Here is a 27,187-nt window from a genome sequence, read left to right on the forward strand (position 1 = left end):
GAATAAAAAGATGATCCATAGATTGGGAGTAAATCTTCATAAATAACTTTTCTAATAAAGGACTTATATCCAGAATATATAAAGAATTCTAAAAATGTACTAATGAGGACACGATCAACTTTTTCAAAAGTGGGAAAATGACTTGAAAGCAACTATTAAAGTCAGCATAGAGATGTAACTAAGCATATGAAAAAGAAACTCAATGTTATTAGATATTGGGGAAGTACAAATTACAACTACAAAATATGTTAAATCCCACCATATACCTATTAGAATAGCAGAAATTAAGGAGACTTTTCCATACCACATGTTGACAAGGATGTGGAATAACCAGCACTCTTGCACACTGCTAAAGGGAATATAAAATGGTACAGTACTTTGGAAACAGCTTGGCTGATATATGCCTATCATGCAGTTCCATCATATCACTTTCATAAGAATAAGAAGAAAATATCCATATAAAAATTCTATATCAATTTTAATAGCAGCTGTGTTTGTAATAGTACAAAATTGGAAATAAGCTAATTGTCTATCAACAGACAAATGAATAAACAGATTGTGACATCTCTATGTAATGGAATTCTACTCACCAATAAATAGAACAAAAAATTGATACACACAACAATATGAATGAATCTTAAATATATTATACTAAGTGAAAGAGGCCAAAACACATATTATAAATATTTTATAAGTCCCTCAATCTTTCATGAGAGAAAGCAGATCTGAGGGTTAGGGTGGGTGGGAGGTTTGAAAGGGCGAGAGAAGAGGTTATAAAAAGTACCAAGAAATTTGGGGAGGGAAGATACAAACATGTTTATCATCTTAATTGTGGCCATATTTTCATGGGTATAGTCTTATGTAAAAATTTATCAACTTGTACACTTTAAATCTGCACCATTTATTCTATGTCACTTATACCTCAATAAGGCTGTAAAAAACTTATTATAGAAAGCATGATTAAAAAAGAAATAACAAACGTAGTGCAGATTGTGCCCTTCTCAGAGGTGCCCAGTTACAAGAAGAAGGGAGTCTGAAATTCAGACATTTGTGCCATTAGTTTGGAAGAAGTGTATCTTTTTGTAATTCAGCCACCTGAAGAAAGATAGGGTAATTTGATTTAAATGTCATCTCTGTGTAAGCAGCAGCCTTGTTATGATCATAATTTATTATACTTCACTCTATTTGAAGAAAAGAAAAGAAATTGCTGGACTTAAAAGTTTGTGTACACACAAGAAATCAGATCACAACTATTCATTTGAGTTAATAAGAAATATGAAAAAAAACTAAACAGTTGTGTTCATAATGCTTTTATAAACTACATATTTAAATTTTAAGTAGTATCTGTTATAAAAAATAAGAAAAATAAACACATTTACACCTTTCCAACTGTCCTCCATATTTTTGAGCTTTATCTGTATGTGATTATTTTGACATCATCATCATAATTGACATAATAATAATATTATTATTAATATTGTCAGAATAAAATAGAGATAACTGTGAATTATGATGAAAGAACTACAACTATGGAAGACCTTGATTTTAATTTGAAATGGACTTAATGCTCACTATGTCTCCAAGTCTGAGTTAATTTTTCTTAGTCTCTGCTATCAAACTGCATTTTGTAAGGAGGTACTGCTATGAAATTAATGTTTATGCCTTCCTCCCCACATTCATATATTGAAACCTAATCCAGATGTGCTAATATTTAGAGGTGGGTTGATTAAGCCAAGAAGGTAGATCCCCTCTTGCATGGGATTAGTGCCCTAATAAGAAGCTCCAGAGAGACCCTTTCTGCTTCTGCCTTGTGAGGACACGTTAAAACCATGGTCATTTATGAACTAGTAAGCAGAATATCATCAGACATCATATTAGCAACTTTATCTTGGAATTTTCAGTCTCCCAAACTGTGAAGCATAAATTTCGGTAGTTTATAAAGCACCCAGTCTATGGTAGTTCCTTACAGTGGCCCAAATTAACCAAGAAAATGTATGTTGAACACTTCGTGTACACATTTCTCACCTGACTAGGTATATACTTTTGGGGCCACATTTTTTTTCTCTTAGGTTTTTGTAAGTAAAATTTTACTTTTTTGGTATTGAAGGTTTTCTAGATGCTTATTTTATTCACTATTTGGAAGGTTATACCAATAACTTCACTGGAACTTGACATTACTTCTATTTTATATTCTGGATCACAAGGTAACTCATCAAGCAACAAATTTAAATTGCTTTTATTTCATAAAAGTTTTCAGCTTCCAGGTGTCCTTCTTGTTCTTTCTAGGAAAACCAGTTTTATATATGCTATTTGTGTCTGCAACATTATTATATTTCTCTTCTATTTCAATCTAAGGCCTTGTCATCCTACTTTTTTTTGTCTAAGTGGTTTTAAAATATATGTTTTTAATAATTATTTCTTTTTTAGTGTAGAAACTTCTGAATAGAGATCATTGAAACTATGGAGAAATATTATTTTGAATTTTTATTGAGTTTCTTGGAGCAATTTATTTGTGATGTAGTTTTGTTCTATTCTTATCTTCTCTGATTTTTTTTTTCAAAAAAACTTTTTAACCAGTCCCTGAGTGGTCCCTTTACCATTATTACTCACACTTAAATTATATGTCCTATTTACAAAGGAATAATATGATCCTAAGGCTGGTGTGAAAGATAAGTTGGGACAGTTTGTTGTTTTGTCATAAATATTCTGTCACCAATTCTGTTATTTCCTTTGTCCCAGGGGCAAGTCTTCTCTAGTTTTTGGACATTCTTGGCAAATATTTTTCTGCAGGGGGCCAGATAATAAATATTTTAGACTTTGATAGTCATTCTGTTTCTGTCTCAATTATTCAACTCTCCCATTGTAGCCTACTATGAATTGCATCCCCTTTCTTAGTCTGTTCAGACTGCTATAACAAAATACTATAAGTCACTTAGCTTATAAAAAATAAATTTATTTCTCCCACTTCTGGAGACTGAGATCCCAGATCAAGGTGCCAGCAGATTTGGTGTCTGGTGAGGGCTGGCTTTCTGGTTCACAGATGGTGATTTTTTGCTGTGTCCTTACATGGTAGAATACACATGCAGCTTTCTGGGGTCTCTTTTCTAAAGGGACTAATCCCATTTATGAGAATTCTGCATTCATGACCTAATCATCTCCCAAAGCCCCCATTTCCTAATACTCCCTGACTTCCTTTTATGATAGGGAGCCGCTCACAAGGGGACTCCGGCTTCTCCCACACTCTCCTGGTACTGAGAGTTCCAGTTATAGATCATCACCAGGCCTTCCACTCTTGTGACACTTATTTTTGGACAAGGCTGCATCCTGTTCAGAGCTGGAGATTTGGGCATGTTCTCATCATCCTCATTTTGCAGAACTTTCCATTGTAATTGGCTTCTGTGTGTCATCTGTGGTTTAGGCTTATGGCCATATTTTTATTTTATAGGTGAAGGAGTGTTGAATTTTGTCCCTCCTGATTTCCATTATGTCACTAGACTTTAAGAACTGAAGCAAATAAAAGTTCCTGTACTTACACATTTTTGAAAGAAAGACAGACAAATAATTCTGAACAGTTGGGAATGTATCTTTTTTTCTCTGTGTTCTCAGAGCATAACTCAGGGCCCTGTCCAGAGCAAATTTCTGCTGAATCACTAGTGTTCTTGATTTTCCCCATTTTATATTTCTCTACTTCCTTTCTCTACACTGGGACTACCGTTACAAATGCTGACTTCTTTGCATGTCTGCACCAGCCTCCAGACTTGCTTCCTCTGACCTGTCCTTGTTCTTCACAAATTAATTCTCTACTTTGCAGCCAAATGATCTCATATCACACATGTTGTTTTAAATTCTTCAGTAGCAGCTCTTTATTCTTGGATAAGCTCTAGAGACAAGCACATAGTATTCATTCAGTAAATATCTGTGAAATGAAAGATTGTAGGGAATCAGGAGCCTTAGGCCTTGAGATGGAACAGAGATAGGTCATAAAGTTGTAGGATCCCTTTTGCCAGTTCATTAAATCTTCACTTGCTTCAGTTCTTTTGTCTATAAATATGTGCTTAGGACCAGAAACAAAAATAAGACAATGTATAAATGTGTTAGTTTATGTCTTCCAAGAAGCTTATATCAAGATAGGATAAGATACACAAGAGATTCATTGAGAAAGGGAAGAAGGAAAAGTGAGAAGAGCCTCTAGGCTACAGTGGACATCTGACATGAATGAAAGGAGAGAGGGATGGAGGAGTCTCAGGCTACAGTGCAGTTCTAAGGAAGGCTTAACCAGACCCAGGACAAGTCCTGGAGTCAAAACCATCCATAAGAGGTGAGGTGAATAGGATCTATATTGGTATACACCATCCCCTCCTTGACGCTCCCACTAATGTGAGCAGCCTATGGAAGTATGGCTTCTTTATTAAAAGGGTGATGGACCAAGAGAGGCACATACTTCCCACAGTAGAAGATCTGAGCAGTGCTGGATGTGGTGGCATATGCCTGTAATCCCAGCAATCGGTAGACTAAGGCAGGAGGATCACAGTTGGAGGCCAACCTCAGCAACTTAGTGAAGCTCTAAGTGAGACCCTGTCTCACAATAAAAAATAAAAAGGACTGGAAATGTAGCTCAACGGTAAAGTTTCTCTGGGTTCAATCCCCAGTACAAAAGAAAATGAGGAAGAGGAAAATGAAGAGGAAGGGGAAGGAAAGAGGGAGAGGAGGGGGAAGAACTGAGCAGTACATTTTGCAAAGACCCTTATAGTTATGAGATGATGAGACAATAAGCATAAGAAAAAAAATCATCTTTCAACTACACAATGGCTGTCTATTTAGCTTGTGGGTTTCACATCACAGACCCATCACCTTTGCTTTTTAAGTCTCTTTTTCCTTCTACATTCCTTTTATCCATCTCACTCAGAACTTTTATGTAGAGGTTGGCAGGAACAGAGAAGCAGAACTTCAGACCATTCCTTTCAGCTGTTGGGCTTTTAGGAGGACCCAACCCCCATCCTCCAACCATCACCACAACCTTTTATATTTTATCTTTCCATTTCTGAGGAATAATTTTCTATTCTTAAAATGGTAACATGCAGCAGTGTTTATGCAACTGTTTTGTTACAGATGATGTGAAATTACATTTGGGTCAATAAGTTTTAAGGTCCTACATCTCTATTAACAGATAAAAGCAGTGATACTATATTATTATTATCTCCTGTACTTCATCTCTTATTGATATTTACTTAAACAATTGACTATTCTGTGGCTTTCAAATTAAAAATGAAGGGATAAAAACCCAACATCACCATTGTTTCCTCCATACTTAAAAGAAAAAATGTTCTTAAGGATCATTTTTAATTTTTTTAAGTCCGTAGGATTTATCCAGGAAGTTCCTTGAGTGGGGTCCAGAAAGAGGTGTGGCCATCCATTTCTGACATTTTCCAGGGCTGTGTCAGAAATTATTCTGTTGGCCGATGTTCAGCTGAATGAGTCAAGGCCTGAGAGGCATTGGCTTATGAGGCAGGATTTTGGTAGGATTTTTTTTAAACTGCACTACTCCTATAAAGAAAATGAAGCTTTAAATAAAACATGCTACTTTAATCTTATATAATCTTAAAAGCTGGAAGTACTAGGCTATAAAAACAAGCCTGAAGGCCAAAGCAAATATGGCTATGAAACAGGCAAACGCTGGGGGATATTACCCAAGGAGGACCACAAAGTGCTAACAGTTAAACCAGACTCTTGATCTTGATCTCTTTTATTTTTTTTTGTTTATTTTTATTTTTTTATTGGTTGTTCAAAACATTACAAAGCTCATGACATATCATCTTTCATACATTTGACTCAAGTGGGTTTTTTTATTCCAAATACAAATTGCAGAATCACATCGGTTACACATTCACATTTTTCCATAATGGCATATTAGTGACTGTTGTATTCTGCTACCTTTCCTATCCTCTACTATCTCCCCTCCCCTCCCCTCCCATCTTCCCTCTTTACCTCATCTGCTGTTGTTCAATTCTCTCCCTTGTTCCCCCCCACCTTTCCCCTCACAACCTCTTATATGTACTTTTGTGTAACATTGAGGGTCTCCTACCATTTCCATATGATTTCCCTTCTATTTCCCTTTCTCTCCCCCCACTCGTCTCTGTTTAATGTTAATCTTTTCCTCATGCTCTTCCTCCCTGTTCTGTTCTTAGTTGCTCTCTTTATATCAAAGAAGATATTTGGCATTTGTTTTTTAAGGATTGGCTAGCTTCGCTTAGCATAATCTGCTCTAATGCCATCCATTTCCCTGCAAATTCCATTATTTTGTCATTTTTTAGTGCTGTGTAATACTCCTTTATGTATAAATGCCACATTTTTTTATCCATTCATCTATTGAAGGGCCTCTAGGTTGGTTCCACAATCTAGCTATTGTGAATTGTGCTGCTATGATTATTGATGTGGCAGTATCCCTATAGTACGCTCTTTTAAGATCCTCAGGGAATAGTCCGAGAAGGGCGATAGCTGGGTCAAATGGTGGATCCATTCCCAGCTTTCCTGGGAATCTCCATACTGCTTTCCAAATAGGCCTCACCAATTTGCAGTCCCACCAGCAATGTACAAGTGTACCCTTTTCCCCACATCCTCGCCAGCACTTATTGTTGTTTGACTTCATAATGACTGCCAATCTTACTGGAGAAAGATGGTATCTTAGGGTGATCTTGATTTGCATTTCTCTGACTGCTAGAGATGGTGAGCATTTTTTCATGTACTTGTTGATTGATTGTATGTCCTCCTCTGAGAAATTTCTGTTCAGGTCCTTGGCCCATTTGTTGATTGGGTTATTGTTATCTTATTGTTTAATTTTTTGAGTTCTTTGTATATTCTGGATATTAGGGCTCTATCTGAAGTGTGAGGGGTAAAGATTTGTTCCCAGGATGTAGGCTCTCTATTTACCTCTCTTATTGTTTCTCTTGCTGAGAAAAAACTTTTTAGTTTAAGTAAGTCCCATTTGTTGATTCTTGTTATTAACTCTTGGGCTATGGGCGTCCTATTAAGGAATTTGGAGCCCAACCCCACAGTATGTAGATCGTAGTGAACTTTTTCTTCTATCAGATGTAGTGTCTCTGATTTGATATCTAGCTCCTTGATCCATTTTGAGTTAACTTTTGTGCATGGCGAGAGAAAGGGATTCAGTTTCATTTTGTTGCATATGGATTTCCAGTTTTCCCAGCACCATTTGTTGAAGATGCTATCCTTCCTCCATTGCATGCTTTTAGCCCCTTTATCAAATATAAGAAAGATGTAATTTTGTGGATTGGTCTCTGTGTCCTCTATTCTGTACCATTGGTCCACCTGCCTGTTTTGGTACCAGTACCATGCTGTTTTTGTTACTATTGCTCTGTAGTACAGTTTGAACTCTGGTATCGCTATACCTCCAGATTCACACTTCCTGCTTAGAATTGCTTTTGCTATTCTGGGTCGTTTGTTTTTCCATATGAATTTCATGATTGCTTTATCTATTTCTGTAAGAAATGCCGTTGGGATTTTGATTGGCATCGCATTAAACCTATAGAGAACTTTTGGTAACATCGCCATTTTGATGATATTAGTTCTGCCTATCCATGAACAGGGTACATTTTTCCATCTTCTAAGATATTCTTCTATCTCTCTCTTTAGGGTTCTGTAGTTTTCATTGTATAAATCTTTCACCTCTTTTGTTAGGTTGATTCCCAAGTATCTTATTTCCTTTGAGGATATTGTGAATGAAGTGGTTTTCCTCATTTCCATTTCAGAAGTTTTGTTGCTGATATACAGGAATGCCTTTGATTTATGCGTGTTGATTTTATATCCTGCCACTTTGCTGAATTCACTTATTAACTCTAGCAGTTTCTTTGTAGACCCTTTTGGGTCTGTTAAATATATTATCATGTCATCCGCAAATAGTGATAATTTAAGTTTTTCTTTTCCTATTTTTATGCCTTTAATTTCTTTTGTCTGATTATTGCTCTGGCTAGTATTTCAAGAACTAAATTGAATAGAAGTGGTGATAGAGGGCATCCCTGTCTTGTTCCAGATTTTAGAGGGAATGCCTTCAGTTTTTCTCCATTTAGGATGATGCTAGCCTGAGGTTTAGCATATATAGCTTTTACAATGTTGAGGTAAGTTCCTGTTATCCCTAGTTTTTCTAGTGTTTTGAACATAAAGGGTTGCTGTACTTTGTCGAATGCTTTTTCTGCATCTATAGAGATGATCATATGGTTCTTATCTTTAAGTCTATTGATGTGGTGAATAGCATTTATTGATTTCCATATATTGAACCAGCCTTGCATCCCAGGGATGAATCCTACTTGATCATGGTGCACAATTTTTTTTGATATGCTTTTGTATTCGATTCACCAGGATTTTATTGAGAATTTTTGCATCCAAGTTCATTAGAGATATTGGTCTGTAGATTTCTTTCTTTGAAGTGTCTTTGTCTGGTTTCGGGATCAGGGTGATGTTGGTCTCATAGAATGAATTTGGAAGAGCTCCTTCTTTTTCTATTTCTTGAAATAGCTTGAAAAGTATTGGTATCAATTCTTCTTTGAAGGTTTTGTAAAACTCTGCTGTATACCCATCCGGTCCAGGGTTTTTCTTGGTTGGTAGTCTTTTGATGGCTTCTTCTATTTCTTCCTTTGTTATTGGTCTGTTTAAATTGTGTGTGTCCTCCTGACTCAATCTGGGCAGATCGTATGACTTAAGAAATTTATCGATATCTTCACTATCTTCTATTTTATTGGAATATAGGGTTTCAAAATACTTTCTAATTATCTTCTGTATTTCTGTAGTGTCTGTTGTGGTATTGCCTTTTTCATCCCGTATGTTAGTAATTTGAGTTCTCTCTCTTCTTCTCTTTGTTAGCATGGCTAAGAGCCTGTCAATTTTATTTATTTTTTCAAAGAACCAACTTTTAGTTTTATCAATTTTTTCAATGTTTTTTTTTGTTTCAATTTCGTTGATTTCTGCTCTGATTTTAATTATTTCTTGTCTTCTACTACATTGGCTCTTGTTTTGCTCTTCCTTTTCTAGGGTTTTGACGTGTAGTGTGAGTTCATTTATTTGTTGGTTTTTTCTTTTTTTGAGGAATGAACTCCAGGAAATGAATTTCCCTCTTAAAACTGCTTTCATTGTGTCGCATAGATTCCGGTATGTTGTGTCTGTATTGTCATTTATCTCTAAGAATTTTTTTATGTCCTCCTTATGTCTTCTGTAACCCATTGATCATTCAGTAACATATTGTTCATTTTCCATGTGATGTAGGATTTTTCCTTCCTTCTTTTATTATTGATTTTCAGTTTCATTCCATTATGATCAGATATGGTGCATGGTATTATCTCCACACATTTATATTTACTAAGAGTTGCCCTATGGCATAATATATGGTCTATCTTTGAGTAGGATCCATGTGCTGCTGAGAAGAATGTGTATCCACTTGATGATGGTTGATATATTCTATATATGTCAGTTAAGTCTATGTTATTGATTGTGCTATTGAGTTCTATAGTTTCTTTATTCAGCTTTTGTCTAGAGGATCTGTCTAATGGCGAGAGCAGTGTGTTGAAGTCACCCATAATTATTGTGTTGTGATCTATTTGACTCTTGAACTTGAGGAAAGTTTGTTCTATGAACGTTGCAGCACCATTGTTTGGTGCATACAAATTGATAATTGTTATGTCTTGTTGGTGGATGGTTCCTTTTAACAGTATATAGTGTCCTTCTTCATCCCTTTTGATTAACTTAGGTTTGAATTTGATTTTATTCGATATGAGTGTGGCCACTCCTGCTTGCTTCCGAGGGTCATGTGAGTGGTATGATTTTTCCCAACCTTTCACCTTCAGCCTGTGTATGTCTTTTCCTATCATATGAGTCTCCTGAAGGCAGCATATTGTTGGATTTGTTTTTTTGATCCAGGTTACTAGCCTATGTCTCTTGATTGGTGAATTTAGGCCATTAACATTTAAGGTTACAATTGAAATATGGTTTGTACTTCCAGTCATGTTTATTTATTTATTTATTTTAGTTTGGCTAGTTTTTACTCTTTGGTTATTTTCCTCCCCCTTTACTGAGATACCTCCCGCTGTTAGTTTTGGGCACTATTTTAAAATTCCTCTTCTGGTAGTATTTTGCTCAAAATGCTTTGCAGTACTGGTTTTCTGGCTGTGAATTCTTTTAGCTTTTGTTTATCATGAAATATTTTAATTTCATTGTCAAATCTGAAGCTTAATTTTGCTGGATACAGTATTCTTGGTTGGAATCCATTATTTTTCAGTGTTTGAAATACATTGTTCCAGGATCTTCTTGCTTTAAAAGTCTGTGATGAAAAATCAGTCGTTAACCTAATTGGTTTACCCCTGAATGTAATCTGCCTCCTTTCTCTTGTAGCTTTTAATATTCTCTCCTTGTTCTGTATGTTGGCTATCTTCATAATCATATGTCTTGGAGTCGGTCTATTATGGTTTTGAATGTTTGGGGTCCTTTTAGGCTTCCAGGATTTGGCAATCCATTCCATCTTTCATCTCTGGGAAGTTTTCTAGAATTATTTCATTTAATAGGTTGTCCATTCCTTTGGTTTGAACCTCTATGACCTCTTCTATCCCAATGACTCTCAAATTTGGTTTTTTTATGACATCCCATATCTCTTGAATAGATTGCTCATGAGATTTAAGCATCTTTTCTGTGTTGACTATATTCTTTTCAAGTTGATAAACTTTGTCTTCATTATCTGATGTTCTGACTTCTACTTGATCTAGTCTATTTGTAATATTCTCATTTGAGTTTTTAATTTGGTTTATAGTTTCCTGCATTTCTAGGATTTTTTTTAAGATCTCTATCTCCTGGTAAAACTCATTCTTTGCCATTTGAATTTGTTTGTTTAATTCGTTTCAAAATATACTTTCGTTGCTTGGACTTGCTGTCTCATGTCTTCTCTAATATTCCGTTCCATCTGAGTTAGGTATGCCTTGAGTTCTTTCCCTATCCATGTTTCTGATGCTTCTAGGTCCTCCTGTAGATTTAAGTTGTCCTGCATTGTTTGTAATCCTTTTTTCCCTTGTTTTTTCATGTTGTTCAGATTACTTTCCAGCTCTGTTTGATTGCTGTGTTTCTGCTCTCTCCTACAAATTTGTTTTGGTTTTGTTGTCTCTCCTTTGTGGTGGTAGACTATGCCTGCTAAAGTGGATTCTGCTGGGAAGGAGTTCTGATGGCCAAACTCCGGTGACGTCACCTCTCTGCTATGGCGGGCCCCAGGCTCCTTGCCGGGGTGTCCAAAGGGAGGGGTGGGACTAGTCTGTCTCTGGTTGGTTTCATCTCCCGGTTAGCTACTTCATGAAGGCCTGGCTATAGACCTCCTCCTAGAGTCTCTGCGCCGTACCTGCTGGGCCGCACCTCGGGGTCTAGCCACACGGTCACCAGCAGGTGGCCGGTCTCCAGCCGCCCAGTCGCGTGGGCAGTGGGCAGGTGGTGGGTCACTGGTGGGCGGGCGATCTCTAGCCGCCCAGTCGCGAGGGCCTGGCCTCTCGTCCCCTGGCTTCTCCTGCCAGCCCTGGCTTCTCCTGCTAGCCCAGCCCTCCCCTGTGTGATGCCTCTCGGCAGTTCAAACTGTACTCTGGGCCTGCAGCTTGCTGGGTGTGGAGGGTGGCCACTGGGAACCCCAGCATCCTATTGTTTTGATTTTTTCCGCTTGCCCCTCCCCCAGTTCTGGCTAGACAGGTTTTGTTTTCGCCGCTGATGGGAGGGGGAGTTGAAGGTCAGGTGTCTCTACCTTTCCCCACATCTCTATGCAGGCTCATACTGATAATCCCTCCCCCAGAAAGCCTGGGAGAGATTTTATGCGAATTCCCAGCTGCATGGGAGATGGGCTGAGCAACACACATCTGTTTAATTGTTGCAATCTGTCCGAGAGTGGCGGTGGTGACGTCAGCTCTCCAAGATGGTGGCCGCTGGCTTCCTTGGTGGACTTTCCGCTGTGGGGGATAGAAGTGGACCACTTCCTTCCCCGTCTCAAATCCCGAACTCAGCCCGGAGCTCAGTGAGGGCACGGCTGGCAGGATTCCACAGAATCCGTAGCACTGTTTCTCTCTGCTTGCTGGTAGCTTCTTGGTGGCGCCCCGCCGTCTGTAGCCGCGGGGCGGGCCGCACGATGGGTGGTGGATCAGTCAGCCTGGAACTCTGGTCGCACAGTTGGCTCATGTTAGAGATTCAATAACCGGTCCTCAGTGCTGGAAATCCTTCCTCTAGGTTTCGGTGGACCCCTATTTTGCTGTAAATTCCTAACAAGATAGCTTTTTGTCGCTCTAACTCTTATTCACCTGCGCAGTGACGCGGTACACCGGGTGTGATGCACTCTATTCATGGCCATCTTGGAGTCAAGTCTTGATCTCTTTTAAATAGAACTAACAGGTAAAGGGTATGACTACTTAGGGACAAAATTGGGATGTGACAGAATGACTCTTTCCCAAAACTTCTTTAATGTTAGGCAATATATTTTAGAGTTACAGATGAAACTAAAAACAGTAGCTAAAAAGAAGGACATTTTTATATAAATATACACATGTGTTTCAGACTATGCATTTATTCAGACTGAATTAAAAAATCTGTGTTCAGTCTACTGCTAGATTCAATAGATGGGAGATAATACACAATTTTTAAAATTTAATCTTTACATTTATGTGAGGCCTATATTACTATCTCCTTTTTATACATAAGTCTTAGCCAAGTGAAGAATACTCATGTAACTAGTAAGAGTTGTAACAAGACTCAACCTCAATGTGTCAAACTAAGAACTCAAGTTTTTTTAATACAAGTTGGCTATTCTTTATCTTAAATGCCTAGAATCAGAAGTGTCTTGGATTTTCTAGTTTTTCATATTTAAGATTATTTGTATATAAATAATGATATATCTTATGGATGTACCTAAAGTCTAACACAAAGTCCTTTTATATTTTATAGGCACCTTAAATATATATACCTTAACAGTAATTTTACATAATATTCTGGAAATTTTTGTTCATGAAACAAAATTCATGGTGTGGAATTGTCCACTGACCAGACCAGCATCATGTCAGTGCTCAAGATGTTTCAGATCTTGGAGCATTTCAGATCTTTGTATTAGGGATGTTCAGCCTGTATACCACAATGGCTTAAAAGAAATAGAGATGAATTGTCATTTCTTCACATTTACTTGAAGAGAGAAGATACATTTGTGAATTAACTAGAGAATAATTTGTGTAGGTATATGTGAGACTATATTCTGAGCACTACAGGAGTACAGAAGTTGCTTTACAAACAGAAAACTCTTTTCTCCTATGCTCCTCTCTAGCTCCAGGACCCCCTTACACCTGTCTTTCATGTCCTAAGAGAATTGAACCCCAACTATCAGCTGTCCACCACAGCCAGACTGTCAATATCCACACCCTCCTTATTTTCTCCAGTTGGTTCTGCTCTCTGGGACCCATTCTTAGATCCTTCTGTGGGTCTGTGTTTCCTGGAACCTGCAACTATGGTCTTCACAAGTTCTTTTCCCTTGGTCTGTGAATATATTGAAATATCTTCTACTTTTAAAAAGTGCTTCATCAAATTACCTCCTAAGACTAGAAATTTGGCTTCCTTCAACTTTTCTGAGTTTCTTGAGATTACATTACTTTATTTATTCCTTTTTTCTATTCTAATTGCTATCCCCTGGTTCTGGCCAAGGTCACTTCATAATTACCAACTTCAGAGTTGCCATTTTCAGCCCTTTGCTATTAATCTACTTCTGCTGATTAAAATCTTCCCTCTTCTAATATATACTACATCCTTTTCTTCTCTGGCTGCTTTTTCTTAGTCATTATTTCATCTTTTCATCCTCATAAATACTATCTGCCCAGATTTTTGCCTTTACCTTTCTTTTTCTTAGCAAAATCGCTTTTTCTGAACAACCTCATACTTGTTCAAAGTTGGAATTATTGATATTCTGTACTCATTCAGTCCAGACCACTTTACTGAGCTCTAGCTTCTTTATACAGTCCCAGCTGGTGTCCCACAGACACTTCAAACTCAAGGTGTCCAAAAACAGAATTCCCTTCCACACCTCTCCTATCACTCATCTTCATCAATGTGACACTGCCACAAACCAGGTAGCCCAGACCTGGAAACTATTCAAGACACTCCCTCTCACACTTGCTTCCTCTCTTTGCTTTTAATCAATCCCCTTGATTAAAATGTAATCCAGTAAATATGACTCATACCTGTCCGTCCTCACACAGTCTAGTACCAGCCCTATGTTTTACCTAGTCATAGTCCATTGTAACAGTCCCCTGGATTGTATCCAATTTCTTCACTCTATCCACAGTCTACCCCTTGTGGTGGCTCCAGATTTGCCATTATAAAACCTGCATTTTAGAGTCTTCATTACCCATAAAAATCATTCTCAACTCCTAAATGTAGTATGTAAACTCCTTCATGATCTAGTCTAATCCTATCCTTCTAGCCACATCACTATCTACTCTTCTCCAAAACTGATATTGGAGCAACATCAGAATGCCTTCATTTCTCTAGATACCCCTGCTTACTTTTGCCCTTCATACACATTGCTCTTCCTTCCTGTAATTCCCCTATTACTCTTCCTATGAGCCTATTACTCTTTATAAAACATCTCTGATTTTCTCTATAAGATCCACGTTTTGAATAACCAATAAAAAAATTAAAAAAAAAAGATCCACCATTCATTCCTCTTTGGAAATCAGTATGTTTTATGTACACCTTTGTTCCTATACTTGTTCTGTAGTATTATAAACTTTGTGTTGTTGGTGGCATGGGGTTGTCTTCTGCCTTATCCTGGAATTTTATTCAGGGAATAAGAACTCAGTTTCATTCTAAGTCAGCCAGGTTTTCAATTGCACATACAAACTATTTAACCATCACCTTTATTCTTAAATGTTAACTGAACTTATTATCTAAGTCAGGTAACTCCATATTGTAATAAATCTGCAATTAATTGCTTTCTAATAGTGTTATGTGTATATGTCTTATCTATCCTTCTAGATTATCAAAGTTTGGTGTTTTACCCACAAAATTATCCTAGAATGGATCAGGTGTTTCTTAAAGCTAGATAGTAAAGTCCAAGATGGTGGAAATACTTTTTATTTGGGTCTTGATTTGATTACTTGTCTAGGAAATCCCTATTTCAATCATGAAACAAAATACTCTTGTATGATTATTAAAGAATTATGAGCTAAATAACAGAAAATGTTTGATTTTTGAGTTAATTAGTTCAGATTCCCATTTCTTTATTTCTCACAAATTAACTCTTTGGCTTTATATTCAGAGCTTTTGTTTGTCAAAAGCATCTCAGAACATAATATTTGTTGTTGTTACTTTCTGGCAAATGCTTGTGTGCATTTAGTCATTAATTTTTAATTTTTCAAAGTCTAGTGAAAATACATGTGGCATGTGTTATACTCTTGCATGGATTCTTCCAGATAAGTATATCTTCCAGAGTAAAACAGAAAGAATTTGTTGGCTGGGGTGAATGAGAGTCAGAGCACAGCCCAAGTCACATGTCCATATTGGAGTGGGACACTGAGTACAGGGTCTAAAGAGAGGAGCACAAAAATGTCTGAGCAAGAGGGAACAGTGAAACCTGTATTTCAGGTTCATGATTGGAAAAGGACTGTCCAAAAATGAAAGGACATCTGGAAACCCCGATTCCTGTCTGGCTGTCTCAGCAGCACCATCCCCAGCTGCTGGCTGTCACACAGGGTTCTAGCAAACCCTGCCTTGAAAGGAAGGACTGACCATTTATTGGCCTAGAGTGAACACAGTTGTACAAAAGAATGGAAGTTCTTAGGTTTTTTTGAGTTGTTGCACTTCTGTAAAACTTACTTAAAGTATTTGTCCAGATGCAAAATGCCTGGGATCATTGTTTTAGAATGAATTTTATTCACTAAACTAGACCCAGGAAACTTCTATAATCAGTTCTGTTATTAAGTAACTTCTTTTTCATTTGATGTATTCCTTTCTTCATTTATTCATTCTTGAGACTTGGCACAACTCTTACATAAAACATACACAGAGGATAGAAAACAAGTGGCCCCTTCATGTGAACTAATCAAGAAGGAAGTGAAGCCACCCAAATGTGGTCTATGCCATCTGTGACAAATAGCAAAACTACGGCCACAGTTTTTTCCTTAACTGCTAACAGTAAAATATAAAATCCTTTTTATTAGTACCAGATGTGAAGAATGCTTATTAAAATGCCATGGTTTATTAAATAACATCACTTCAGACTCACTGAACTAATAAAGATTAGGCATTTTTGCATTAAATGTCTGAAATTGTGTGTTACACACTTCTATTTCAAATATTTGAATACTAATATACACATACCAAAATTTATATTTAGAAACAGAGATTTATACATCATGGGCTAAACTGAAAAATGCTTAAAACCACAAAAGTAGTTTTCATTTGCCTCTTATGTTTAAGGTTTCTTGAAGTTTTTATATGGCACTGGAAATAAGTGTTACATATGTTAGATTTATAGGAAAAAGAGTAGATTTTAAATTATATAATATATTCTATAATTTTTAGAATATTTTTTCCTTGGCTTTCATGGCATAATTATTTGAGGAAGTCTGTGTTCTTTCCCTTCTCTCCCCTCCTTCCCACTGTCTAACATTTTCTCAAAACTAGTTGGGAAAGGATAGCTTTAACAGCTAGGCAGGAACCACTATAGAGAATTTTTTCATAAATAAAAAGGTTTTGTGTACTTCTCATCATGGCTATGATCAAAATATTTCAAATTCAAATTTAAAGTCAATAATGAGAATTCAGTAAGATAAATAAAGAACATCATATTTTTATTACTTCATTAACTGATAATTTGGTTGAAACTCTTAAAATTATTAGAGATTATAATGCTTTGAAATATTTCTTCCCCATTTTTACCTATAATATGTACTCAATCTACTAGAGAGCTAATGGAGAGAGATTTAGGAAAAGGTTTTACTTTTTCTGTTTGAGATATTTTTCACCCACAACAGTCAGTCTTAACTTACTTGGACCAAAGTCAGTGTGTAACATTTACAGACCTTACATTGTCTAAGGAAACAAATTTCCAGTAGTAATCTGGTGATCAACCTTTTCCACTCATTTCTACTTAGGCATTATTCAGTAATATTTAAATCAGGGCCACTACTAAATATAATCTATTGAGTTTGAAATCAATAGGTGGGTTCTGGATAAAGTAAAGGACACATAGTAAAATGACTTACATGTTTACCTATGATTTTATTTACTTTAGAAGTATATTTGACGCTTTTGGTCTTCAAGGTTTATATGAGGGCATTGAGAACAAATGAGTCTTTTGTGTTTCAAAGCAGCAGGTGTTGAAATAGCTTTCTATTTGACTACTACTATAGTAGGTAAAGTATTTATTACATGCCCTAGTCTACCAATAAAAATTTATCTGGGTGCTTTCATGGTTATCTAATATAGTTATATATTTTAGTCTAGCATATTTGGATTAGTAGGCAAAGGATACATGTTTGAATAAATCTATTCCCAAAAGCAATTGTTTTAAATCTAGCCCTATCATAGAACAAATACCTAAAATATTTTTTATCCCTAAAGTATGTATGAACATGGATTTATAATTACTATGACTTTAGAAGCAATAGAAAATTTACCACCTTCTGGGGAATCTCACCAAATGAGGCAAGTGACTCTAATACTACTAATCAAGAAAGAAACAAAGTCACCCAAATGTGGTCTCTACCATCTGTGGTCTGTGATAAGTATTAAAACCCACAATCATGATTTTTCTACAGACTATCCATGAGATAATTCTAATAATTTTTCATGAATTGCCCATGAGATAATTCTAGCAATTCTAGAGTTCCCAAATCTCCAATTTGGGTACTTATCTGCTCCCAGACAACTGTACAACAGAAAGAACAGTTGAAGCACTCAGCAAATGTTTATTTCTATACATTTCTATATGAACTAAGCACTCAACAAATATTTATTTAATAAAACATCTAGAGAAAGAACCCATGAATGGTCTAAAGACATGTAATCTAATTATACTGGCTCCAGTGAATAGCTGGCATCATGCCACATTTTGCTTCAAGATTTACCCTTCCTATATATTTCTAGAGCTAACTATAATCTCATGATTATTAGACGGGGATAAGTAATTATCTGAGAGTAGCAGTTTCTTTATTATCTATCCTTAGAGAAGTATCCTATAAATGTGTTATATTGCTGAGATCTAAAGAGTTTCTACTCTATTATTTGGATTTCTAAACAGAGGTGTTTGAATTATGATACAGTAGAAGTTTCAACATATGGGGTTGCCTTAGATTGTGCATCTCGTGATTTTTTTTCCTCAGGGATCTTTTTTTGTTTTTTTTGGTAATTGTGATAAAATACACATAACACAAAATTTATCATCTTAACCATTTTTAAGTACAGTGATATTAATCCAACCACATCATTGTGCAACCATCAACACCATCCACTCAAGAACTTTCATTTTCCAAAACTGAAACTCTGTACTCATTGAACAAGAACAATAATTCCCCATTACTTCCTCTCCCTAGTCCCTGGGATCTAGTAATTTTAATTAAAAATTATCATATTAAAATATTGTCATATATTCATAAAAATACATGTTTACCATCACACTTATGAATTTTTAGATTAACATGTTATAGAAAATGCATATTTTATATTTGTTCTTTTCTTCAATAATTTTCCTAGGAAATGAGAGCTCCTATGCCTCTGCTTCTCGTTTTACAAACTACTGAAATGGTTACATGCATCAGGGGCTCATTTTCAAATATTTTCAACATCTTTATACTTCAGTAATATTTTTCATTATTCAAGGACACTGAATTTTGTTGCTTTAATTTAGCAAAAAAAAGTTCAGATTTTTAAATATGTTTAAACATCATCCCACATTTTTCTCTAAGTTGTATCTTTTCTTTATGTTTCTACAGTTCACTGTAATCTCATGAACATGTACCTTTTATGGAATATTTATATTTAGAACAAAATAATACTTGACCATACTTTTGTCAAATGCTTTGTTTTATCTGAGAATCCCTGGTTCACTTGGGTTGCATTGATTTATGTTTGGAGTCAAGTAATCTGACTCTTTATTCTTGTATCAAGGGAAATTATTATTATTATTATTATTATTATTATTATTATTATTATTATTAATGTATGAGTAACTCTATTAGTACTCTATCTCAAGGTATGGTCAAAGAAGCCTATTTATTATATTTTACTTCCTCTTCAAACCCTCAGGCTGAAATTTTCTGTAGCAATTCCTCGTAACTCCTAAGTGAGACTTTTTTAAATAGCTGAACATGAATAATTCTACCAGGTTATTTCTATGTTTATATGCTTATTAAAACATTGCTGAATTTAGAAAAATAATTTTTAATATTATATTACATTCAGGTAACACAACTTATTTTGCTTTCTAATTTTACCCTACTTGTTATTCCAGGTCAACTAGTCATTAAATAAATTTGCTTCCAACCCAAGTCAGAACCATTTTATTGGTTGCATAGGGTTCACTCTAGAGCAGAAAATAGGCATTTACTTAATATTATTTGAGAAATCTTTCCCCTCCTGTGTGTCACAGTGTCTGGAGGCTTGCCATTGAAGGTTCATTTCTTGTGTTTATCATCAGATGGTAGATACCCCTTAATGTTTGAATATCTATGGGAAGAGAGACTCTTCTCATTGTCATTCACCAACAGTTTTGTGAATTTGCTATTACCCCAGGGCAAGTATGAACAGAGAAATAAGGGAAGGTGGGGAGGGGAAGAGAGATAGAGATATAGTCAGAGATAGATAGATAAGAGAATAGAAAAAGGGTTGGTAGAACAAAACTTTATGTCAGCATTTTGCCTCTTTCATTCCAAATTCCCATAGAGTATTATTTACCTGATACTTTGAAAAAATAAAGTGTAACCCTCTGTTTTTCAGAATTTCTTTCAGAATAATCAACAAGTATTTACTTCATGCTTCCTCTATGATACTCATGGGTCTCATTATATATCACATGATTTATTGTACTTACTCCTCTTCAAGAAACTTTATCTTACTGATGAAGAAATAAGACAAAGAAATTTGGTAACTTTCTTGAGGTCATGCAGATAGTTGCTGTCTTTCTGATTGCTAAACCTAGGATCCTAACCTCTGCGGTATTAATTTTTAGGGTCATGGGGGACTATTGAAGGGTCTTTTTAAAAATTTTTTATTTGTTCTTTTTAGTTATACATGACAGTAGAATGTATTTTGACACATCATACCTACATGGAGTATAACTTCCCATTCTTGTGGTTGTACCTAATGTGGAGTTATACATGGTCACGTATTTATACATGAACACAGAAAGTTATGTCTGATTCATTCTACTGTCTTTCCCATCACTCCTATTTCCCCCACTTCCCCTGTTCAATTCAGTGACACTCCACTGCTTCCTCCCTACTACCTATTGTGAGTCAGCATCCACATATCAGAGAAAACATTCAACCTTTGTTTTTTTGGGATTGGCTTATTTCACTTAGCATGATAGTCTTCAGTTCCATCCACTTACCATCAAATGACATAATTTCATTCTTGAAGGGTATTAAGACAATTAATGTAATCACATTGTTTTTAGAAAGATTAAACTGTGAATAAGAGAAATAAGGCTGGAGTCAGACTAGGAAGTTAGGAAGCTGAGTTACCTAGGTAAGACCTAAATGTTGTCCAGGAGGTGTAAGTAAGAATGAAAAGTGGTGGATTGACTAAAGTAAGATTTGGGAGTAGACAACAACAGGATTTAGTGAGAATAGGAAGAGAGTTAAAGGGTGAGCTCTGGGTTCGTGATTTGAATAGTGATGCCATTCATTAAGAAAGGAACATAGAAAGAGGATCAGTTTAGATCTGGAAGTGTCTGGCCAAGAGAGTGGAGAGGAGGTTGTAGGAAGGCAGCAGAGGATTCTGAATTTTGAACACATGGAGTTTAAGGTGTCTACTAAAGCATGTGTAAATCAGATGTCCACTCAGCACTTGGCTCCATTGACCTGGAGCTCAAGGCAAGAATCCAAGTTGGAGATATAAATCTGAAGGTTATCAGAATATGGACGGAAAGTAAATGATGTCACTATGGAAGAACCTACAAAATAAGGAGAGAAATCCCAACTGCAATCCCTGATGAAACAAAATAATATTAAAGTAAATGAACTTAACCTGTAAGGAGGACAAAGGCAAAGGGCAGCAAACCAGTAAAATGATAAGGAACAGCCAGAGGGTAGAAAAGACTGCAGGGACAGAGTGGGAGAACAGAAGGGCAGAAGGATCATCTTCTGATGATGTACTTTGTATACAACCAGAGATGAAAAATTGTGCTCTATATGTGTAATATGAATTGTAATGCATTCTGCTGTCATGTATAACAAATTGGAATTAAAAAAAAAGAAGGGAGGAGCGGTCAGCTGCATTAGCTGCTGTGTTATTGGGGGATCAAGTGAGGCAGGGACTGGATTTAGCACTAAGGAGATTCCTGGTGATTTGAGGGCAGTAGAATAATCGATAGAAACTGGAATTTAGTCTTCTCTGTTAGTAAGTAGATTCATATCTTTCCTCAAGTCAGAGAAAAATTACTTGATTCATCTTCCCCATCAGTAAGTATTATAATTACTTTTATAATTCCAAATGAGTTGTGTAGTCCCTCAAATAATTCAATTTTAATGCTTCATTTGGCACTTTATTTTTATTTCTGGAGCCCTTTGATTCTGATTTTATAATCTGACTCTTGTTTTGAGCCTGATGATGATATTCTTGACAAAATGGTTTAATTTTGAGATATTAAGAGAGTCATGATTTTTTACAGGTGCTCTCTGACAAACGAAGCAAAGAAAGAGCAGGTAAGTAAGCTGTGTTTTACTGTTTATTGATAGAAAATGTTTGAAGAGTTTTGTCTAATTCCTATAAATTTAAGCATGCCATGAGTTTTCTGAATCATTGATAGAAAGTCGATGGTCACTGTGTGATGTTAAATCAGAATATGTTATACATCTTGGAGACTGAATTAATTCACTTTGTTCTTTCATAATCCTCATGCCATTATTTTGTATGTTTATCCCCACTTGGTAAGGCTGATTTCATACAGAGAAAACTTGTTTTGCATAAGTAGTCTTTATCTTAAAATGCTATAAATTCAATAAGAATTAAATAGAAAGTTATATCTGTACTGAAAAATCCGCTTAGAAGAGAAGTGATTTTGAGAAAATAGTACGTATGAGGCCACCATCTCCAATGTCTTTGAGTTTGGAGATGTTTTGTGTAAGTCCAGCTATTTTCTATCTTAATTTATTGATTTTTTATTTTAGTGACTTTGTAAAGTAAGAGCTAATGACTACCTGAATCAGCTACTTACCGCCCTTTAGCATATGTTCTTTTACTCTTGGCTTCTTCATTGTGGATACAACATGAAATCTCTTCATCAGTCCTTAGGTCATATTGGCATTTACATACTTAAACATGGGAAAGAGCCACTTCAAAATCCTTTTCCTTCATATTGGTAGAATTACATGTTTCTGAACTGCTTCAATATGAAAACTAAAACTTCTTTTCTCTTGAGTTTTTATCATTAAAGCCTGATTTTGAAATAATCTTGTCAAATAATGCCTCTAAAAATAACAGTCTAATGCTTCCTTCATCTACATTGTTAATCATCATTATTTCCATTTTTATATATTCCTTTTTCTATCATCTGTTAGGAACCAATTTTAGTTCATTATTCAAAAACTCAAGGGTCTTAGCTTTAGTGCCTATTAATATTACCACTGGATCCCTGGGATATATAATAATTACTTATCTATGGTTTTGGAGTCTAGAGTTATAGTTACCTGAGGTCAGCCTTGGTCTGAAAACATTAAATGGAAAATTCCAGAAAAAACATTCCATAAATTTTAAATCATATGCAGTTCTGAGTAGTATGATGAAATCTGTATTTCATCCTGCTCATGTGTGGATTTTTCCCTTTCTTCTCCATCTGCACTATCTGTGTTACCCTCCTACTACTCACTTACTAGCTTGTCAGCAGATTGATTGTTGTGATATCACAGTGATCATGTTCAAGTAACCTGTATTTTGCTTAATAATGGCCCCAAAGCACAAGAATAGTGATACTAGAAATTTTCTTGTAGTATAATGCATTAATAGTTCTATAATTACTTACTGCCAATCTCTCACTGTGTCTAAATGATAAGTTTAGCTTTATCATGTTCATGTATGTAAAGGAAAAAGGCATAGTATATGTAGGATTTGGTGCTACCCACAGTTTCAAGCACCCACTGTGGTTCTTGGAACATGTCACCCCTGAATAAGGGGGACTGCTATTCTTCCAGCTCCTGGAAAGATTTGCAAGACGAAGTAGACCATGGACTATAGTGACTAGATGGAACTTTGTCATGAAGTGATGAAGCGTTTTCAGGGAGTATGCTGGGCCTAGCAGCCGTCTCACTAAAATTATCAATCAGAATTTGTTCCTCCTGTTCTATGAAATGCTTGTAGCATCAAACATGCACACTTTTATCTATGTCTACATTTATGCTTGGAACTTTAACTATATTTAACTTTCAACCACCTAACATCTAAAAGGCAAATAAGCAAAGCCCTCTTAAAATTGTATAAATGTGTCCAAATAGTAAATTATACCAAGTAGAACCCTTTGTGCCTCATGTCTCTTATTGAGATTCCAACCTGAATCCAAGGAGTTGATGATACATTTGCCTCAGCAAAGAATGTGCTTCACTCCAGAAATGACCTAATTAGGACTTTTCACAAGTGAGAAGCCTGTAAAACCCTTAGACAAATAAAATGTTTCTTCTGGAGATTTGACAATTGGAGTGGAAGAGATCTATTGTCTTCATATCATAAACATGTCCAGCTTATATCTGAAGAATAGTTTTAGTCCAATAAAAGCTATTGTTGAGAAATTGGTAAACAAGTGCAGTTTGCTTCTGTTCTGAAATGATAAATACATTGCTAACAAATCTCCATGAGGAAGTTCAGCCATGGATGCTTGGACATGATGTAATAGTTCTGGACTGGGGGAATGTGGAGCTTATCTATGAGTATTTGGGTAGCATGCTTGGTGGTTTCTTAGCTGCTTAACTACTCTTCCATTTCTGCCATTTAGTCTTTCATTTTGCAAGAAAAAAAATATTGTGTGGGTAGGCAAGCCAGCAAAAACTAGAAAAGAGTCAAATGAATTTTCACATAAATATTTATGGAAAGTGCTCTGGGAATAGGAAATATTGGTGAAGGATGTCTGAGAGCAATTTTTCTGTACATATAAATCATAGGAGAATTTTGGAAGCCTGATTCAAATTTTCAAATATAAAAAGTCCTTCACTTGGATTTTTCAATTACAGTTGCCCTCTTTTTTAAAAAATTCATCTTTCAAATTAAATGATTAATCATTTTAATTGTTGATGGTGCTTCTAAAATGTGAAGTCAGTTTTCTTCGTTTCTAATTTGGCTCCTCTTCATTGGTTGCTGGTGGGAGTGTCCAAAATCTTCTCTCAGTTTGTTTTTATTAGATATGTAATATGATTGTCAAACCAAAGGGGCCACTTATATATTCAAATGCAAGGTGGACCATGACATAGGAAAAGGGTATGACTATGAGCCAAGCCCACTATTTAATGTTGCCAGGCAATTCCTGATGATGCTTTCTTGTATTTTAAAACTTTCTAACCCATGCTTTCCTTTGGTCTCACCGATTAGGGGTGAATGTGGAACCCAATGCAAGAGAGATTTCAAGCATTAAAACATAGTTAATAAAGCGGACTAAAAGCTAGTCATTTATTACTCTAATAAATTAAGAGAGGACACCATTAAATTGTACTCATTTCTAAGCAGTTGAAACTGTCCACTGAGACTAAAAGATCCTAGCCTAGTGATAAAAAAAAATCTACTATAGCAACAGAGGAGCGAGTTATCTCATTTAATGTCTATCTTGCTGTGGCCTTCATTAGATAAAAAGTATAAAGGAATGTTCAAATTATTATGAACAAAAACATGTACTATTGAGTGTACCTTTTTAAAAAATTTCGCTGGAGTTTAATTATAGTGTCAAAGCCTAAGCCCAAGATATACTCCTTACCCTTTATCCATTTCAGTCTTAAATTATAACTTCTATTTAACCCATTATTAAACATTTACCATCATGTCTTTGACACTATGCAGGGCATTAGTAATACAAATATATATAAGAAAATTATCCCTCTTTCAAGAAATTTACCTAACTTAAAATCTCTCTCAGGATTTCTTCAGTGAAACCACAGCTTTTCAGTAAATTTATGACTACTTAGTGAAATTTATAGTAATTTAGTAAGATTTTTAAGTTATGATTTCCTTTGGCTATAGAAAGAGACATAAGTACTGTTCTGTGGCAATATACTCACATTAGGCAAAAGGAAAACATCAAGCCATGCCAAGAGAAACCTTAGTTTTATTTTAAGTGGTGTGAATCTTCATCTTGAAATGCAAGTGCCACATAAAGCTTAACCACTTTATAAATCTAGTTAAAATACAACCTTCCCCTCCATATTTGAATTGTACCAGTTCATTCCCTGAGCACTCGTTTTCTGAGTACTTAGTTATAACCCTTGTAAACTGCTAACTTAAATACAGACAAGGAAAAGGCAAACATTTTCTCTCCACCATTCCTGCCCCTCAAAGCTGAAATCCATGGTCTTCTCCTAAGCAACGTGTCCCAAATGTCTTTGGGAGAGTCTTGAGAACAGGGTAGTCAAGAGAGTTGCCCAATCAGTAAATATGAAATTTATGCTTTACCTTAAAATTTCAGATCACTTTTGCATGCTGTTCCTTCCACCTCCAATGCCCTTCCCTAACACTCAGCATGGTTGCCTCTATTTCATGAAACCAAATTGCTATCCACATTGAAAAGTCTTTGCTGTTCACTTTTGCTGAAGAAGTATATTGAACCAACTGAATTCTATCATTGTAAATTCCCTATTTTCTTCAAAGCATCTGTCAAAATTCACAATTATATATTTTCTCTCTCTCCATTTCTTTCCTACCTTTCTTTCTTTTCTTCCTCCTTCCCTCCTTTCTCTTCTTTCCTTTCCACTGTAATAGCAGGTCCATGTCTCATTTACTGTTTTATCACTTGCACCCAGCAGACTGCTACTACTCATCAGATACTCAAAAAAATGTTGATTAAATGAAGCCTGAAATAATTGTTTTATATTTGTATAATTATTTTATCCACCCAGAAAAAAATATGCAAGAAGAAGTTCATAGTATTTATGCCCTGACTTTGTAACCCTCTTGGCACATTGACAAATACCCCGGTTTGAAGAAGATTAATTAATATGGAAGATCAATATTTATTAGTGCTTGTTATGTACCACAGGAATATTATTATATCCTCTTTATATGTATTCATTTGTGCAATCCTCAGAACAACCCTATAATGTAGGAATTACTGTATTCACTACATAAATAGAAACAGTAAGTGTTAAGGGGTCAAAAAATAAAATCAAGACACTTGCTCTGTAAGTGTCTGAGTTGAAATTTGAGTCTGGTTCTATTTTATTTCTAAGATCACCTACTTTTCTCTAAACAAATATACCTCAGGGAATATGTTTGGGGTGGGGCAGGTTATTAGTTGTACTGCTTATTCACAAACTTCTACTAGTGTGCTTTAGAAATTTATACATTTATTAAGTATGAGTCCACTTTAGTTCATTATGAGGAATGCAAAAAAGAAAAAAAAACAATGTCTTCCCTCACAAGGCTCATAGTTAATGCAAAATGACAATAAATAAATTGAACACATTTAGGGATCAAACACAGATATTTTCCAGTCTATTTCTGATATTCCGAGTGTGAACATGATAGGAACACAGGAAGGATCCCTAAACCCAAGGGCACATTGTTTTTGTAATGAGGATTAATTACCCCTTACTTACATGTCCCTTCTAAATAGAATTGTTAATAAGAAAATGACTTCTGGAGACCAAAACTAAAGTATTCCAAGAGGTTTGATCTTATTGTTTCCACAGGGTCTTTGAAGTAAGCTAGATCAGAATAAACTTTAAATACAAACCAATCTTTGCCTGATTTCTCCCTTTTGTGGTCTTCTGGGAAGTGA

The 27,187-nt window shown here is 35.7% G+C and overlaps 1 protein-coding gene across 6 annotated transcripts in view; it reads left to right on the forward strand.

Annotated features, from left to right (window-relative positions):
• The window catches only part of Stard13 (StAR related lipid transfer domain containing 13), a 481,490-nt gene that overhangs the window by 178,491 nt on the left and 275,812 nt on the right, over window positions 1–27,187 (forward strand). For all 6 annotated transcript variants that reach the window (XM_076872081.1, XM_076872080.1, XM_076872082.1 and 3 more), the window contains one exon: window positions 21,890–21,923. In XM_076872081.1, coding sequence (XP_076728196.1) covers window positions 21,890–21,923 — 34 coding nt within the window. The remainder of the gene's footprint in view (window positions 1–21,889; window positions 21,924–27,187) is intronic.

The sequence above is a fragment of the Callospermophilus lateralis genome, chromosome 12 (assembly GCF_048772815.1).
Source record: "Callospermophilus lateralis isolate mCalLat2 chromosome 12, mCalLat2.hap1, whole genome shotgun sequence".
Lineage (NCBI taxonomy): Eukaryota > Metazoa > Chordata > Mammalia > Rodentia > Sciuridae > Callospermophilus > Callospermophilus lateralis.